At 33.8% G+C, this 13,995-nt stretch overlaps 2 protein-coding genes across 2 annotated transcripts; both read left to right on the forward strand.

The window, feature by feature from the left end:
- Positions 1 to 5,581: 5,581 nt before the first annotated feature.
- Positions 5,582 to 9,332, forward strand: LOC132190537 (crocetin glucosyltransferase 3-like). The gene is made up of 4 exons (XM_059605557.2): positions 5,582 to 6,184; positions 6,402 to 6,770; positions 7,338 to 7,858; positions 9,264 to 9,332. The coding sequence occupies exons 1-4, from the start codon at positions 5,587 to 5,589 to the stop codon at positions 9,270 to 9,272; spliced, it is 1,497 nt and encodes a 498-aa protein (XP_059461540.2). The 5' UTR covers positions 5,582 to 5,586; the 3' UTR covers positions 9,273 to 9,332.
- A 1,274-nt stretch (positions 9,333 to 10,606) lies between these two features.
- Positions 10,607 to 13,414, forward strand: LOC132190391 (crocetin glucosyltransferase 3-like). Its single transcript, XM_059605366.2, has 3 exons — positions 10,607 to 11,538; positions 11,757 to 12,125; positions 12,684 to 13,414. The coding sequence occupies exons 1-3, from the start codon at positions 10,941 to 10,943 to the stop codon at positions 13,223 to 13,225; spliced, it is 1,509 nt and encodes a 502-aa protein (XP_059461349.2). The 5' UTR covers positions 10,607 to 10,940; the 3' UTR covers positions 13,226 to 13,414.
- The last annotated feature ends 581 nt before the right edge of the window (positions 13,415 to 13,995 follow it).

Genomic DNA, 13,995 nt, shown 5'->3' on the forward strand with positions numbered 1-13,995 from the left:
TGTCCTATTTGACTTGTTCAGGTTATCCCATATCGATTTTAAAAGGAGTCGGTAGTCATTTTATAAGTGTTAGGGAAAGCCTCATCTCTTGATCTAGTTTTTAGGGTTGGGATAGGCGCAAGACCACCCAACACTAGTATCAGAGCCTAGGTTTATCAACAAGTCTCGGCTTAACAGTCTACGGAAGAAATGGGTTATCGCTGCTCCGACCTAGGGCTTGATGTGTAAGGGAGAGATTATTGATGTTATCCCACATCAGTTGTGGCCCAACATGACCCACGGCCTGGGTCACCTAATAATAATGGAAAGTTTTATACTAATTTTGTGGGTAATTGCGCAATTTTAATTTACTCTTTCCATTCTTAAATTCAACTTATATCTTCTTAAAGTTTTTATTTTTATGTTTTTTTACTTCACTCTGTTGTCCAAAACCATTTACAATTTTTGAACGGAATGAATGAAGTGAAAAACGAGATTTTAAAACTGAGTTATAGTAAATTGTAGGGAAAAAAAGGCCTCCAAATTAACAGCAGTTTGTGGTAATAAAGTTGCTCATCAAACTACCTAAATGTATCAAAAAGACCACTATATATATATATTCTTTTAAAAAATAAAATAATTAAAAAAATAGGCGAATAAATACAAAAAAAAAATTATGTATTTTTTGAAATAAATAAATAATTAGTATATGTAGTTGGTTTAAATAACAAATCGCACTCTTTCCATTCTTAAATTCAACTTATATCTTCTTAAAGTTTTTATTTTTATTTTTTTTACTTCATTCTGTTGTCCAAAACCATTTACAATTTTTGAACGGAATGAATGAAGTGAAAAAACGAGATTTTAACACTGAGTTATAGTAAATTGCAGGGAAAAAAAGGCCTCCAAATTAACAGCAGTTTGTGGTAATAAAGTTGCTCATCAAACTACCTAAATGTATCAAAAAGACCATTATATATATATATATATATATATATATATATATATATATATATATATATATTCTTTTAAAAATAAAATAATTAAAAAAATAGGCGAATAAATACAAAAAAAAAAATTATATATTTTTTGAAATAAATAAATAATTAGTCACTGTAGTTGGTTTAAATAACAAATCGTTTCATGTCGTATGAAATTAAAATCAAAGGTTCTTGAGATATTCCCAAAAAACAATTTAGTTCTTAGAGTCAAATTCCGTTAAGAAATGTGATGAATTATGTTAAATGTGACGTCAACACCAATAAAATGGTGACACGTGTCATTCTTATATATATATATATAATCGCCCCTTTCCTTTTTTTTTCTTTTTTCTTTTTATTTTTTTAACAAAAAATTAAATTTTTAGTTTTTAAAAGAATAAGGGTATTATTGGAATATAAAAAAATATATGGCATTTTTGACACACTTTGGTTGTTTGATTGGTTATTTTAGCACATTTTGAACATTGTGAGACTCTTTAAAAAACGATTGTTAATTTGAGGGACTTTTTATATTTTTCTCTAAATTGTAATAGGACTAAAATACCGGACATGTTTGAGGAGGTGGGAAGTGGTTACGGTTGGAAGGAATTGATGGTGGGTGGTGTTTGTGGTGGTGGTGGAAGAGGATAATGATGGAGCATAATAGGAAAAAATGACTTATAAGTAGAACCCACAAAAGTGCTCCATCTAAACAATTAGTGATTGGAAGAGGACCCTCGATGCTTATTATACTCATTTATCTCCCATTCTTTGGGTGATGCAGAACAACCCTATTCAAGCAATTGCTAACTTTATTCCGTGCCATTGTCATGCCACTAGTATTCTAAACTTTTGTGGCTACCCTTAACCTACGTACGCTAACAATGTAATGACTCTCTCTCGAAAAAAGAAAGAAAGAAGATATTCACATTTATACTTAAGAGTTATGCAATATGAGACAAGAGAATTACATACATCATACATGTGCTTAGGAAACTTGGATCCCCTCAACCGATTAGTTTTAGTTGGCTTAAATGTCGTGTATGAAATTAAAATCAAAGGTTATTGAGATATCCCAAAAAAATAATTTAGTTCCTAGAGTCAAATTCCGTTAAAAAAATGTGATGAATTATGTTAAATGTGACATCAACGCCAATAAAATGGAGACACGTGTCATTCTTAATAATATATTTATATATAACAAAAACAAAAAAGGAAAGCCGCCCCTTTCCTTTTTTTCTTTTTTCTTTTTATTTTTTTAACAAAAAATTAAATTTTTAGTTTTTTACTTTAGTTTTTAAAAGAATAATGGTATTATTAGAATATAAAAAATATATGGCATTTTGACACACTTTGGTTGTTTGATTGGTTATTTTAGCACTTTTTGAACATTGGAAGACTTTTTAAAAAACAACTGTTAGTTTGAGGAACTTTTTTTTATATTTTTCTCTAAATTGTAATAGGACTAAAATACCAGACATGTTTGAGGGGGGTGAGAAGTGGTTACGGTTGGAAGGAATTGATGGTGGATGGTGTTTGTGGTGGTGGTGGTGGTGGAAGGGGATAATGATGGAGCATAATAGGAAAAAATGACTTATAAGTAGAACCCACAAAAGTGCTCCGTCCAAACAATTAGTGATTGGAAGAGGACCCGTGATGCTTATAACTCATTTATCTCCCATTCTTTGGGTGATGCGGAACAACCCTATTCAAGCAATTGCTGACTTTATTCCGTGCCATTGTCATGCCACCAGTATTCTAAACTTTTGTGGCTACCCTTGACCTACGTACGCTAACAATGTAATGACTCCAAAAAAAAAAAAAAAAGATATTCACATTTATACTATGAGACAAGAGAATTACATGAGTCATGATTCAGAGTACATGGCATGCTTAGCACGCCGTGCAGAAATTTTTTTTTTTTTAATATTTTAATGTAAAAAAAAAAAAAAAAAATTGCCGGTGTGCTATTTTACTTCACCCGAATTACATACATGTGCTTAGGAAACTTGGATCCCCTCGACCGATTAGTTTTATTTGAAAGACAAAACCTTTAAAAATAAAAAATAAATTTTTTTTACTGTTATAAATATAACAAATTAAATCTTTGTTGTATGTGCTCAACACATAGCTTGATGACAAGTTGTAAGGCACCGTTTGCCAAAGCTTCTTACTACTCATCCAACATTATTTCTCATATCAATTATTTTTTACTATAATTTCGTTCCACTAAACTATAATTTCGTTCCACTAAACAACAAGCGTCCGTTGCCAAACAAACCCCAAGGTAGGTGACGACGAATTAATACTTCCATAGGAAGATGTCAGGTGTAATAAAAATAGCACCCACATGCTATATGCATGTGCTATCAGCTACGTCAATCAGCTTCGTACGCAGATGTTCAATCCCCATGCAAATAATGTTGAGCAATTTCTGAATTTCTGACAAGAAGAGCCGACACAAATAAATGTTCAAAAATAAAATAAAAACGTAGATGAACATCACAGAATAATTGATAGGAAAAATAATCTCAACAAAAATTGTGCATAGGAAATGCCAAATTTGAGGCTTTTGAAAAAAAGAAAAAAAAAAAAAAAAGAGGTGGAATTTCAATTGAATGCGTTTTAATCCAAATTGACAAAAACACCATTGTTTGAAGGTGAATCGAAACTTAAATTTGAATCATAAACTTTAAAAGTCAATTTACTAGAAAGCTACTGAAAATCCTTTGTGTCCCGTATGTGGAATAGAGGTAGAGACTACGAAACAATTTTTGTGGGGTTGTCCGACTGCAAAGATTTTATCAAGTATGTGTGGTAGCAAGATTCAAAAAAATGTGCGCCGAACATTAGGAATTTGTGTTTATTGTCTTAGAGCTTAATGATTGGGGGCTTTTCAAAGTGTCAATTCTCGCCAACAATACAAGAGGGATCTCAGCTGGCAAGCTCCTATGGATGGTATTGTTACTATTGTCAAGGTCAGTTAGGATGCAACCATTGATAAAAAAACAAAAACAAAAAGATGGGTATTATTATTATAATCAAAGATAGCATGTGAGAGGTGTTGGCAAACGGAAAGATTACATCATTGAACCTAATCTTGCAAAAGAACAGCAGCATTAAGGGCCATAATTCTTAATCCAGAATTAAAGTTTTATTAATAGGTAGTACTGGATGGTAATGCTTTCTACTAAACCGCGTGGCCACTGCCTAGCAAAGAGAATTTAAATAAAAAAAAGGGTTGCTTCGGGTCATTCTAAGAAAGACATTGAGAGGTTATACATTCTCTTTCGGTCATTCTCCTTATCTTTATAGATCCAATAATAATTTTAAAAATTTGAAGGATGAGAGGAGAACCAAGGGAAAAATAAATTATTTCTAAAAGAAAAAATAATAATAAATTAAATTGTTTCATGCGGCCCCTCAATTGGTAAGTGTATGATTCCCATGTTAGATTAGAATTCCTTGATTGACAATTAATTATTTGTACGAAATTTATCCTTAATTAATCCTAATATTCAAATGAAAAAACAAAAGCAATTCCACTAGTTGAGGTTTGCTCGTATATTATTATAATTCTATTAGCTGTTTATATGAAATTTACTCTCGTTATCCACAAACAAACACAAGCTTAAGTTTTTCTCTAAAATCCATAACTAATCGATTTATTTAAACAGTAATAACTTATTTAAATAAAAAGTTAAAAAAAAAAAATTGTTTTGCATTAATTTTTTTTATTTGAATAATAAAAAATAATAATTAATATGATGTAAAAGATAAAAAATAAAAAATTAAATTTTAAATAAATAGTATGGAGCCACTTTTGGCCATGGTCAAACATAGCGGTAAATAAAGTCTCATCTCACTCTCATGTCAATTTTGATTGCTTAATAATAATAATAATAATAATAATAATAAAATAAACTTGGACCCATGAATCAAACTAAAATCTTGAGAGATTTGATCCAGTCATGACCATGACGATGTTACTTTCTTTATTAAGAAATCAGAAAATAAAAAATGAACTAAATTAAATGGATTAATAGAAGGGGGGCTAATTAATTTTTAATGTAAAGATGTAAATATAGGTGAGAGAATAACTTCTATCAAGTTTCGACATAAATTAAAATTTTTGTGCCTTCCAATAAAAGATTGACAAATCAACGTAGAATGCCTTAAGCAAAATAAACAAAAACCTAAAACCTAGAAAACTTATTTCCCACTTTTCCTATTTCCCACAAAAACATGTTTTGATTTATTTTGCTTAAAGTGTTCCAAGTTGATTTGTCAAATCCTAATTAGATGGCACGGAAGTCTTGATTAGTGTTTATTCTCGATAGGTAGCAAGCATTTTGATTGATGAATTATTTTATTTCCAAGATTTTATTTTATTTTATTTACTGTATATATAATATCAACATATTCATTACTTTACCATAATATATACCATTAAATATAACAAAATAAAATTCTCACCTTCAAATAACATTTCTCCATTTTAAGTTCACAATTTTTTAAGGAATTTCGGTAAGATTGAAGAAATCAAGACACGCGTGAAAGACATTCTATTTCTACCTCCCCTCACGCTTTGAACAAAACCCCAAACTTAATTGTGAAAAGAATCAAAATGGGCTCTCGTGGGCAGCACATTCTACTGCTACCCTTCTTGGCTCATGGCCATCTCATCCCATTCCTCGCACTAGCAAGGCAACTCCAACAAACAAAGGGCTTCACCATCACCATTGTAAGCACCCCGCTCAACATTCAATACCTCAAATCCACCATTTCCTCCGATTCGCCTAACATCCACCTCGCCGAGCTCCCTTTCTGCAGCACCGACCACGGTTTACCACCCAACGCTGAGAATACCGAGAACTTGTCTCCGCATAACGTGCCAACCCTCTGCCATGCATCGGTGACACTCGAAGCTCCTTTCCGCCGCCTAGTCCGTGATATCATGGACCGAGAAGACGGCGGCCGGCCGCCTCTTTGTATAATATCCGATGTGTTCTTCGGATGGGCAGTCAATGTTGCCAAAAGTGTAGGTAGTGTGAGCATTACTTTCACCACTTGTGGCGCTTATGGCACTGCTGCTTACATGTCTTTCTGGCTGCATCTCCCACATCTTCATAGAGATTACAAAGAGTTCTTCAAGCTGCCATGGTTTCCTGATAGCCATCGCTTCCATTGCTCACAACTGAATCCATTAGCAAAAGTTGCCAACGGTATGTTAAATTACTATTTAATTTAATAAGAACGGATGAATTTGATAATCTAATTTATATTTTAACACTCTCGATCAATTCCCCTTAACACAACATGGTTTGTAGAGTGAGGATTCAAACTTGCAACTCATGAACTTTTCTTTGAAAGCATGTTAAATAATTTTTTTAAAAAAAAACAGATTAAAAAAATTTAATCATTTCATTTATATTGTAACAGGTACGGACGCGTGGTCTATGTTTATGCGGTTGCAAATTTCACTCTCTTTAGGCTCTCATGGGTGGTTGTGTAACACTGTTGAGGAAATTGAGCCTTTAGGAATGGAAGTTCTTAGAAAATATCTCAAACTTCCTGTTCGGGCTATTGGTCCTCTTCTTCCTTTGGCTGCGCTTAAGAAACCGTACTCGTCCTCTTCTTTTGGCTCCGATACATTTAAACGACGTGCCGGTAAAAAACTTGGAATATCACCGGAAAAATGCATTGAGTGGCTCAATCTACAAGGTCCATGTTCTGTTCTATACATTTCGTTCGGTTCCCAGAACACTATCAGTGCTTCCCAAATGATGGAGTTAGCTTTAGGTTTGGAAGGTAACTGTAAATCGCCACTTATTTCAAAAACTTATCTTATATGAATTGATGAATTTAATCATTTATTTTTTGTCCGTTTGGGTTTACGATTTCAAAATATTCGATTTGAAAAAATGATTTTTGAAAGTGCAGTTAAGCAATTAGTAAAATCACATATTGGTCTTTAAAATCGCAATTTAAAATTTAAAATTGTGCGTTTTTTAAAATGTACATCACTGTCTGAAATTTGAAAACATAGATTTTTTTTTTTTTTTTTAAATCATAATTTTTTAAAAACGCACTCCCAAACAATATGTTTTGTGCAATTTTGTTTAGAATTGTACTTTTGGTTTGTGAAATCACAATTTCATACACGCTCCTATATTCTAACACTTTTCCTCACCTATGGGCCTATGACTCCCACTTAATAGGTGCGACCTAATACATAGAATATTTAACTGAAATGAAAAGTAAATTGTGGAGTCACGTTTGAACTCATGACATCTGCTCTAATATATATGTTAAATTACCACTTGTATCAAAAGCTTAGAATTAATTAATGTAATCATTTAATTTCTATTCTAACAGGTAGTGGAAAACCTTTCATTTGGGTCCTTCGGCCACCTACTGGTTTCGACATAAAAGGTGAATTCAAGGAGGAATGGCTACCGAAAGGGTTCGAAAAGCGAATGACTGAAAGCAAACAAGGCTTATTGGTACACAACTGGGCACCGCAGTTGGAGATTTTGTCACACGAATCTACAGGAGCGTTTTTAAGCCATTGCGGGTGGAACTCGGCATTGGAGAGCTTAAGCCAGGGTGTTCCAATTATTGGGTTGCCGATGGGGGCTGAGCAGATTTACAATTCGATGATGCTGATGGAGGAGATGGGTGTGTGTGAGGAGTTGGCAAGGGGAGTGCAGAGTGATATTGTGGGGAAGGAGGTGATCATGAGGGTGATAGAATTGGTCATGGACAAGAAGAAAGGCAAAGGGAAGGAGATGCAGAAGAAGGCTTCTATCATTGGAGGGCAAATAAGAGCAGCAACCAAGGATCCAGGGGGAGAAGATGAGGGGTCTTCTCTAGTACTTGAAGCATTGAATGATTTTGTAAGTGTTTTATCTGATGCGTAGAAAATAATAAATTTTTAAAATATATTTGTTAGAATTTTGTGAGCTCAAAATAAATAATATGAATTAAACTTCTATTTTCTTATATATATAAACATTTGACTTGTAGTTGTACACAACTTGGCTGAGGTACAAATTATTCTCTTTATTGTAAGATGATATTTTATGGCGAACAATGTGTTTTGTGGATGTTTTATCTACAAAAACGAAAAGCTAATTAAGGTGATGAGAGAGCTAGACATTTTGCCTGTATAGGGGGGCAAGAGTGTCAAAGCCTTCCTTTTCAAATAAAGAAAAATTGCTAAAGTGGTTCATAGCTAGGGTTTGACCTTTTGACAAATTATTTTTTAGAGTTTAAAAGGTAATAAATCACTGCACGTGAAACGCCTACATTGCAAATAACTCCATTTGTACAATTATAAAATTATACATTTATCCTTAAAAAAATTAAAAACAAAAGAAAAATGAAAGTTGGCATTGGGGCAGACAAACCATCCCCAAAATTAAAGCGATTGAGGGTGGTTCAACCACCCCCCAAATTCAATAAAGGGGTGGCTGAGCCATTCCCCATAGCCTTGGGGTGATTTAGCCACCCCCTTTGGCCCGCTTGATGAAGTTTGGCTCCTCTAATGCTAGCTAGCTAACACCATTTTATTTTAAATTTTTTGGGGAAACTAAACTTACTTTCTTCAAATTACCATAGTACCTATTTGCAATGTCTACCGACCTCTTTCAGTTACCACCCATTCCCACGGTTAAAGGTTAGAAGGTAATTAAGTATAATTTCTCCTAATTTTTCTGAGGTTCAATGTGCAATTTCATATTGACCTTGACGGAAAAAGGACTGGAATTTGTATAGAGAGATATTTATTATTATTACATAAGGATATATACTACATGGAGGGATTAATTGTCACTTTTTAAACTTTAAAGAGCTCTTTGTCAAAACCTCAAAAACTAGCAGTAATTTTTCCTTTAAATATAACAGGCAATAATCCTTAATTTATGTCAAAATTCACTGATTGCTAAGAAGAAAACCAAAAAGCTTGATGGTTGCAGGGAAATCATGACTTTGATCATGCCAGCTAATGTAGAAAAACATACATGGCTGGTTTGGTTTACGGAACAGACCCGTGAAATAAAATGATTATGAAAATGAATAATCATTATTTTGTTAGCCGTAGCACATCATTCCAATGAGAATAACGAATAGTTATTCCACTCTGCTGCAGTTTTTTTCTTCGTTAAGCTGCGGCTCACGAGTTGCTTCTGGCTTTTGTCTTGCTTCAATCCCTACTGTTTCACGTTTTGATCAGCACATTGCTTTGGTTTTTTCTTTGCATTTGCCACTTGTATTCTAAACTTTTGTGGCAACCCTTGACAGTGTGCTTAGGACAACAGATGACAAGCTAAAACGGAGGTGACCAGACCACTACTTATGACAACTTCGATGGGAACATCTCACATGCATGTGCAGCCTGTGCTGGCTTCATGTACATGGAATTATTTGACACAAAGTGGATTGAATTACTTATATTTGAGGAGTATTTTTATCATCGATTTTAAATATAAGGAACTGTCATGTATACGGAGCTTATATATAGACAATCAGTATATATACAGAACATAGTAAAATAGGAAAAAAGAGTACATGTCAAGAGTGCAACTTTAGGGAAAAAAATCTTGTTCGCAATTTCAAGGACAAAATTCTCTCTATTTTATTAGAAAAAAGAAAAAAAAAATACAAAATCAGTCCATATGGTTTACCTGATTTGCAATTAGATTTGTGTGTTATTAAAATAAACTCAAAGGTCCATGTGTTATGCCAACAACAATTTTCTCCATACAGTCAAATTATGTCCACTGACTTAATAGATTCAAATAGTGTGACAAGCCAATAAAATTATGACACATGTCTTATTTAAGTGTGTCATATTAATAGAATCCGTTAAATCAGTTGACCTAATTTGACTATAGGGACTAAATTATTTTTTTAGCAAATCTCAGGAACATTTGAGTTCATTTTGATACCACATGGAGTTAATTGCAAATTAGGTAAACCACATGGATTTATTTTGCAATTTTTCCTACTAAAAATTGATGAATTATTTTATAGTCTGAATTTTATTTTGTTGTACTTAACGTATATGATATCACTATTATAATATATTGTGTGAGATTTGATATTATGAGAATATATTTGTATGGATTGTAATTGATAAAATCAAATAAAAAACATTCAATACTGACTTGATTTTATCAATTATATCTTTTTGTATTCTCTCCACATCCCTATAAATAGGATTCATTTGTACTGTAAAATCATTAATTGAATAAGAGTATAATGTAACCCTTTCAGGCTTTATTCTATGGACGTATCTATTTTATTTTATTTTCGCTTTTATCTTATTTCTGCATTTATTTATGAATTTCTCCAATCACGTCATTTAAATCTATGTCACGGGTCATGACATACACAGTTAGATACAACAAAATAAAATTTTCAACGTTAAATAACTTTTCTCGATTATGAATTGAGCGTTCACAATTTTTTAGGGTTAATTGTAAGATTGAAGAAACCAAAACACTCACGTCAAATGAAGCAAACGAAAACCTGAGGGTGAAACACATTCTCCGAGAGAGAATTTGGACATTTAGGCCTTCACGGACTCACCATACAAGAAGACACTCTCCCCCCATCGTTTGAACAAATCCCAACACACCTTCGGCCAAAATTGTGATGAGAATCAAATGGGCTCTCGTGAATAGCACATTGTAATGCTACCCTTCTTGGCTCATGGCCATCTCATACCAATATTCCTCCCACATATCAACTTCACCATCACCATTGCCAGCGCCCCCCTCAACTTTCAATACCTCCAATCCACCATTTCCTCCAATTTGCCCGACATTCATCTTCCCGAGGCACCGATCACAGTTTACCGCCCAACGCCAAATACTAATCAGAACTTGTCTCTACATAATTGGTGACGCTTGAAGTCCCTTCACCGTTTGATCAAACTCCAACACACCTTTGGCCAAAATTGTGAAAAGGATCAAAATGAGCTCTCATGATCAGCATATCATAATGCTACCATTCTTGGCACATGGTCATCTCATACCATTCCTCGCATTAGCAAGGCAACTCCACCAAACAACTGGCTACACTATCACCATTGTCAGCACTCCCCTCAACATTCAATACCTCCAATCCACCATTTCCTCCGATTCACCCGACATCCACCTTGCTGAGCTCCCTTTTTGCAGCACCGACCACGGTTTACCGCCGAATGCTGAGAATACTGAGAACTTGTCTTTTCATAACGTTCCAATCTTCTGCCATGCATCGGTGACGCTCGAAGCTCCTTTCCGCCACCTAGTCCGTGATATCATGGACAAAGAAGGTGGCGGCCGGCCGCCTCTTTGTATAATATCCGACATATTCTTTGGATGGGCGGTAAATGTTGCCAAAAGTGTGGGCAGTGTGAGCATTACTTTCACCACTTGTGGCGCTTATGGCACTGCTGCTTACATATCTTTCTGGTTGCATCTCCCGCATCTTCATAGAGATTGCGAAGAGTTCTTCAAGCTTCCATGGTTTCCTGATAGCCACCGCTTCCATCGCTCACAACTGAGTCCATTAGCAAAAGTTACAGATGGTATTGTTAAATTACTACTTATTTAAATAATAATAATAATAATAAGTTAATAAGAACGAATTAATTTGATCATTTAATTTAAATTCTAACACTTCCCATCAACTCTTCCTTAACACATGGTTTATAAAGTCATAACCCCTATTTTGATAGCATATTAAATAATCATTTTAAGTGGATAGAAATAAATAAATTTAACAATTTAATTTATATTGTAACAGGTACAGATTTGTGTTCTACATTTGTGCGGTCGCAAATCTCACTTTCTTTAGGCTCTCATGGGTGGTTGTGTAACACTGTTGAGGAGATTGAGCCTTTGGGAATGGAAATTCTTAGAAAATATCTCAAACTTTCTGTTCGGGCTATTGGTCCTCTTCTTCCTCCAGCCGCTCTTAAGAAACAGTACTCGTCCTCTTCTTTTGGCTCCAATATATTCAAACAACGTGCCGGTAAAAAACCTGGAATATCACCAAAAAAATGCATTGAGTGGCTCAATCTACACGGTCCAAGTTCTGTTCTATACATTTCATTTGGTTCCCAGAACAGTGTCAATGCCTCACAAATGATGGAGTTAGCTCTAGGTTTGGAAGGTAACGTTATCACCAATTGTCTCAAAAATTTAAGAAACAATGAATTTAATCATTTAATTTGGGTTCATTTGAGTTTGCAATTTTAAAAATTATGATTTAAAAATGTACAATTTGAAAATGCGATTTTTAAAATTGTTGTTAAGTGGTTGGTAAAATCACACTTTGACATTTAAAATTGCTATTTAACCATTAAAATAGTGTGTTTTAAAAAATGTATTTACTTGTGAAAACACTTTTTTTTTCACATTTTCAAATAGCAATTTTTTAAAACGCCCTAAAACGAAAGATTTTTTGTAATTTGGTTTAAAATCGCACTTTTATTTAGCAAAATCACAATGCCAAACACACACTTATATTATAAGATTCCCCCAACGTGAAGGTTCAAACTTTCACGTAATTGATAAGAACTAATAAGTGAAATATTGAATTGAAATAAAGAGTTAATTGTGGAGTTAGGTTTGAACTCTTTGGCCTCTGCTCTGATATCATATTAAATTACTACTTATCTCAAAAGTTTAAACATGGATAAATTTAATAATTTAATTTATATTCTAACAGATAGTGGAAAACCTTTCATTTGGGTCCTTCGGCCACCTACTAGTTTCAACATAAAAGGTAAATTCCGGGACGAATGGTTGCCAGAAGGGTTTGAAAAGCGAATGACTGAAAGCAAACAAGGCTTATTGGTGCACAACTGGGCGCCGCAGTTGGAGATTTTGTCACATGAATCGATAGGAGCGTTCTTAAGCCATTGCGGATGGAACTCAACATTGGAGAGCTTAAGCCAAGGCGTTCCAATTATAGGGTTGCCAATGGGGGCGGAGCAGATGTACAATTCGAAGATGCTGGTGGAGGAGATGGGTGTGTGTGAGGAGTTGGCAAGGGGAGTGCAGAGTGATGTTGTGGGGAAGGAGGTGATCATGCGGGTGATAGAATTGGTCATGGACAAGAAGAAAGGCAAAGGGAAGGAGATGCAGAAGAAGGCTGCTATCATTGGAGAGCAAATAAGAGCAGCAGCCAAGGATCGAGGGGGAGATGGGGAGGGGTCTTCTCTACTTGCAGCATTGAATGATTTTGTAAGAGTTTCATCGGCTGTTTAGAAAATAAAATAAAAAAAATTTAAAGTAATAATTTTGCGAGCCCACGAAAACAAAAGCTTGTTATATATGCTTCAACACAGAACTCGTGGAATCAAACCAGAATTAACATGTCGAGTTTAGTGCAAAAGTGTTCTGATATAATATGTGTTAAGTTTGTTAATGTGTTTTTGGAGATTTTTATTTTTATTTTTAAATTTTTTTTTTAATGTAACATGGTGAAATGTAGCTAATTTTGTGTTGTGAAGAGTATTATAAATTTTGAGTTGTTTATTGATGTTTTTATTTTGAGAATAGAAAATAAAAGACAGAAAACAAAGAATTTAAACAAACTGATCGAGTAAGAACTTGAGTGAGGTTTGGCATGCACGGTGTTACAATGAAAACTAGTAGGGAAATGGTCTCATCTGGCTCCCTAAATTTATATCGTAATTTAACTTAAAAAACCATTTTTCTCTATTTTTAACAATCTACTTTTTAAAAAACTATAAAATAGGTATCCAATTTCATTCTTCTATTTAAACAGAGAGTCAAAACGATGCATTTTAGCATTTTCACTCTCCAAACTAAAGATTTTTCCAAAATAAGGAGCCAGATGGGAGTACTTTTATACTATGAATATGCCCCTTTCCCATTCTTCCCCAACTTACATGATCTTATATATATATATATATATATATATATATATATATTGACTTCAAACAATTCATGTGTTGTAAATTTAAATGTTTGTTAGAATAAAATTAGGAGAAAATATACTTACCCTCTAGGCT

The sequence above is a fragment of the Corylus avellana genome, chromosome 9 (assembly GCF_965113065.1).
Source record: "Corylus avellana chromosome 9, dhCorAvel1.hap1.2, whole genome shotgun sequence".
NCBI lineage: Eukaryota > Viridiplantae > Streptophyta > Magnoliopsida > Fagales > Betulaceae > Corylus > Corylus avellana.